The sequence below is a fragment of the Quercus robur genome, chromosome 8 (assembly GCF_932294415.1).
Source record: "Quercus robur chromosome 8, dhQueRobu3.1, whole genome shotgun sequence".
NCBI lineage: Eukaryota > Viridiplantae > Streptophyta > Magnoliopsida > Fagales > Fagaceae > Quercus > Quercus robur.
This window is the reverse complement of record NC_065541.1, coordinates 5,186,473-5,191,773: the sequence shown is the minus strand read 5'-3', so window position 1 is coordinate 5,191,773 and position 5,301 is coordinate 5,186,473. Positions and strand designations below refer to the sequence as shown.

The following is a 5,301-nucleotide window of genomic DNA, read 5'->3' as shown; positions in this document are numbered from 1 at the left end:
AGTTTCCTTGTTTCTACAACAGACTGCCTTTCCAAATATATATATATATATATATCTATATCTTTTTATTTTTATTTTTTTCCACCACAAATGCAAATTTCAGGCTTTAAAATTGCATTATTCACTTAATGATTTAAAGAAGAATTTTATTTTGTTTTAATATCTTGTTTACACTGTAATAACATTACAAGATTGTGTGAGACTAAAAGAAGACAAGGGTAGTGTGTATATATATATATAAAGCGTTGTGTAAAAGGAGAAGCTGAGTGAGAGCCAATGACAGGTTACTATGAACATGGAGACCCTCAAGCATTGTCACTTGAGAAGCTTGAATCCAATACTGACAAGACTGGTAACTCTCTCTCTCTCTCTCTCTCTCTCTCTCTCTCACACACACACACACACACACACACAGAAAATAGAGTTTCATAGTTCATGATTCAACAAATTTTATGTTGTGATTCATGATCTCTCTCTCTCTCTCTCTCACACACACACACACACAGAGAAAATAGAGTTTCATAGTTCATGATTCAACAAATTTTATGTTGTGATTCATGAATGCAATATGTATGCTGGGTATGCATGCATGAAATTGACCTCATTACAGATCATGTTTTGTTGCAATGGATGTAAAATTCTTTTCTTTTGCATTTTGTTGTGTAATTCTACTCATGGGAATCATAGTTTACCCTGGTTTCATGATTCATCACCTATATTTATTAATTTTTGTGATGATTGATGAAAGTTGCATGTATGTTGGGTATGTATGACAAACTTTGCTACAGAACATGTTTTTCTTCTAATTGGTGAGTATTTTAATAATTTATTTATTTATTAGTTTTGTTTTGTAATCTTATCTACTACATATTTTGTTTGTTTTTTATGATGTATTTACTCATTCGTGTGCTATACATAATATATTCAGAAGAATTACTTTCTTTGTCACGATAGCTCAATATCTAATCTGGTTCTCGTATATTTAATTATTATGAGAAACATAGCACTAAAATATTACTATTAAGTTTACACAAAATATCGTTTAAATCCATGATGATAGGGGCACTTATTCAATCCATCTTAATAATTTCAGAAAGAAATTTCTTGTGAAAGATGTTTTTTTTTCTTCTAAATCTTTTTCTTTTACTTTTTTTTTTTTTTTAATAATGTGGTCATTTTATATAAGCAGGGGATGAAGACAATGATTGCCCAATTGAACAAGTTAGGCTTACAGTTCCTCCAACTGATGACCCAACACAGCCGGCATTGACATTTAGAACATGGGTTCTTGGATTGATATCATGTGTTTTTCTTGCTTTTGTGAACCAATTTTTCGCGTACCGCCAAAATCAGCTGTCAATTTCGTCAGTCTCAGCACAAATCCTTGTACTCCCACTAGGGAAGCTAATGGCTGCATATCTTCCATCAAAGCCAATTCGAGTCCCGATCACAAACTGGTCCTTCTCCTTGAATCCAGGGCCATTCAACATGAAGGAACATGTTTTGATCACCATTTTCGCTAGTTCTGGGGCTGGGGGAGTCTATGCACTTCATATTGTTACTGGTGTCAAGGCTTTCTACCACAGGAATATCTCTGGTGTAGCAGCCTTTATATTATCACTAACTACTCAGGTATATTTGGATTCTTGTTTTCATTTTAATGGAATTATGGCTATAGCCAACCGATCCTGCTTTTCACATGAAGACTGTATCATGCAAGAACTTCTTTGTTCACATTAAGAATATAGGCCACTCTAGTCAAAAGTTGTACCTAATCAAACTAACCAACTGCTCCCCGACTCTAAAAAAATCCCTATAGATACTATAGATACTCTACTCTCTGAACCTAATAACTAGTTTGACCCCCCTGACTTAGCAAAAAAACAGAAAAAGCACTCCCAACTTATAGAAACAGACCCGGACATGGAAGAAAAAGGAAAAGAAATTTCCTCACACCAAACCATATCACTTTTTTGCCCAATTCACTATTCTTAAATCTTAAGTAGCTCTCATACTGGAAGCAGATCTTTGTTGTGCTGTTAACTCAAATAGTAAATATGTTAGAAGATAAGTGCAGGCCTAGTACTCCGTACCTGCTATATTTATGTTGGAATGAATTTAATGAGTCTCCTATCCAAAAAAAAAAAAAAGTAAGTTCTTGTATTCTTTTTAAATTTATTTAGGGCAATTCAATCAGTGGGTTACATATTTAACAAAAAAAATTAAAAATACATACATACATACATACATACATACATATACATATATATATATATATATCCTTGTATAGCACAAAAATTATAAACCCCAAATCTACATTTTTAGAAGAATAGAAAAAGGAATGTTGATTTTTACATATTTTTTAAAAGCTATCATGGTGGTTAGACATGTATACTACTTTGTGGAATTTTTATTTTTATATTTTTGATAATTAGATGGTTAGGGGTAAGGAGATTTGAAATTTTGAACTTCGGATCTCTTTGTTAGAAATACTAAGAGGTGCCAATTGAGTTACAAGAGTTAAAAGATTCCTAGCAACTTTGTAGGTTTACTCTTAATACTTTTAGATTGATTTATTTTAAGGAATCAAATTTAAAAATCTAAATTTTATGTATTTAGATTAATTTCTCCCTTTGATTATTAGTAATATGAATTGATTATTTTATAGATTAATTGTGCTTTTAATGTTGACTTTTAATCTTGCTCCCATAAACCGAAATCCTGGCTTCGCTACTGGTACTCGGTGCACAAAGTTCCAATTTTTTGTGGTCTAGGATAGATAATTGATAGACAGCCTTACCTCATTTGTTTTGGAGAATATAAGCTACTCAAGTGCGAAAAAAAATGCCATGCCATCAATTTAATAAATAAATTGCTTCCTAGAATTTTATTCCTACTACATCACTGTTTTGTATATGAACATTTCAGATGCTTGGATATGGATGGGCTGGACTGTTCAGAAAATATCTTGTTGACTCACCTTATATGTGGTGGCCTGCAAACCTGGTCCAAGTCTCTCTATTCAGGTACAGCCATCTTTTTTATTTTTTATACAGAGATTGCTTCTGTTTGAAGAAGAATTAGTGCAATGTTTAATTGACAAGTCGGTCTTCTTTGTAATAATCCAAGTAATATGTGAAATGCAGGGCATTGCATGAAAAAGAAAAGAGACCTAAAGGAGGACATACAAGGCTACAATTCTTCTTTATGGTTTTTGTAGCAAGCTTTTCTTATTACATTGTCCCAAGCTATCTTTTCCCTTCAATATCAGCTCTCTCCTTTGTTTGTTGGATTTGGAAGGACTCAGTCACAGCCCAACAGATTGGTGGAGGGATCAAGGGCCTTGGACTAGGCTCATTTGGCCTTGACTGGTCCACTGTAGCCGGCTTTTTGGGCACCCCCTTAGCCACACCTGGGTTTGCTATCATCAATATTTTAGTGGGGTTTATGTTGATTGTCTATGTCATTATCCCGATTGCTTATTGGAGTAATGCATATGATGCCAAGAAGTTTCCTATCTTTTCTTCCCACACTTTTGATCACACTGGACAGCGATATAACATATCCAGAATTCTGAATGAGAAAGCATTTGATATTAATCTTGCAGCTTATGACAGTTACAGCAAACTTTATCTAAGTGTGTTCTTTGCCTTAACTTATGGTTTGAGCTTTGCTACTCTAACAGCTACCATTACTCATGTTGCCCTCTTTAATGGAAAGTAAGCTGCTTCTTAACATCTTCTATTCTATTGTTTTGCAAAAGTTCTTTTTAGTTAAAAGCCTTTTCATGATTTTCTTTATTTGGTAAAAACATTGAGCAGAACAATCTGGACACTCTGGAAACAGACAGCTAGAGCAACAAAAGATCATTATTCGGATGTGCATACAAGGTTGATGAAGAAGAACTATAAACAAGTCCCTCAGTGGTGGTTTTATACAATCTTAGTTTTAATGGTTGCTCTTGCCATGGTTGCTTGTGAAGGTTTTGACAAACAGCTGCAACTCCCATGGTGGGGACTATTACTGGCTTGTGGCATTGCACTGTTTTTTACTTTACCCATTGGAATAATTCAAGCCACAACGAATGCGGTATGAATAAGCCTGTAACCATCCTTGTATTTAATTGTTGAAAGGACACCACACATTCATTTGAAAGAGTTAATTACATTGTGCATTAGTTTGCATCAATTGTATGAAGACTGCAATTCTCAATAATATGTGTTAATTGCAGCAACCAGGTCTAAACGTGATCACAGAATTGGTTATTGGTTATATTTATCCAGGAAAGCCCCTCGCTAATGTGGCTTTCAAGACCTATGGCTACATTAGCATGGTACAAGCACTCTCCTTTGTTAATGACTTCAAATTAGGCCACTATATGAAAATCCCACCAAGATCCATGTTTATTGTGCAGGCAAGTGAATTAGTACCAGTAAAATTTATATGAATTTTTGTTGAATATTTTCATATTATGATACACGTGTTGTTAATTTATATTCTCAGTTATTTGGAACAATAGTTGCTTCAAGTACCTACTTTGCCACGGCATGGTGGCTTCTCACAAATATTAAGGACATATGTGATACTTCATTGTTGCCCGAGGGGAGTCCTTGGACATGCCCTGGGGATGATGTCTTCTACAATGCTTCCATTATTTGGGGAGTCATAGGTCCACTCAGAATGTTCACAAAATATGGTGTCTACAAAGAGATGAACTGGTTCTTCCTTCTTGGCTTCTTAGCTCCTATCCCTGGCTGGTTTCTCTCACGCAAGTACCCCAGCATCAAGTGGCTTAGACTTATACACATGCCTATTATCATTGGAGCTACAAGTAACATGCCACCAACTAGAGCAGTGAACTATTGGGCTTGGGGAGCTGTTGGAATTTTCTTCAACTTCTATGTTTACAGAAAGTTTAAGGCATGGTGGGCTAGACATACCTATGTCTTATCTGCTGCTTTAGACGCTGGGGTTGCCTTTTTGGGTGTTCTACTTTTCTTCACACTTCAATCCAAGAATATAATTGGTCCAGAGTGGTGGGGTCTGGCCAGTGATGACCATTGTCCATTGGCTTCATGCCCCACAGCTCCTGGGGTTAAAATTGAGGGGTGCCCTGCCTTTTGAGATGCTTAAGGTTTATGTCTTGGGCACATGTGACATTCAAGGTCCTCCAATGCCTGATGAAGTTGGGAGATGAAGTTGTAGAATTCATTAATTTGATATATGTTTCTTCATGTTGGGCCAATAAGGCATTGTAAAAAGATGCAATTCTTTTTTGTAATTAAATAAGGTTTTTTTTTT

At 35.2% G+C, this 5,301-nt stretch overlaps 1 protein-coding gene across 1 annotated transcript; it reads left to right on the top strand.

Annotated features, from left to right (window-relative positions):
* LOC126694275 (oligopeptide transporter 1-like) lies at positions 1-5,301 on the top strand. The gene is made up of 7 exons (XM_050390417.1): positions 1-352; positions 1,190-1,632; positions 2,929-3,026; positions 3,147-3,719; positions 3,822-4,089; positions 4,232-4,414; positions 4,504-5,301. The coding sequence occupies exons 1-7, from the start codon at positions 277-279 to the stop codon at positions 5,122-5,124; spliced, it is 2,262 nt and encodes a 753-aa protein (XP_050246374.1). The 5' UTR covers positions 1-276; the 3' UTR covers positions 5,125-5,301.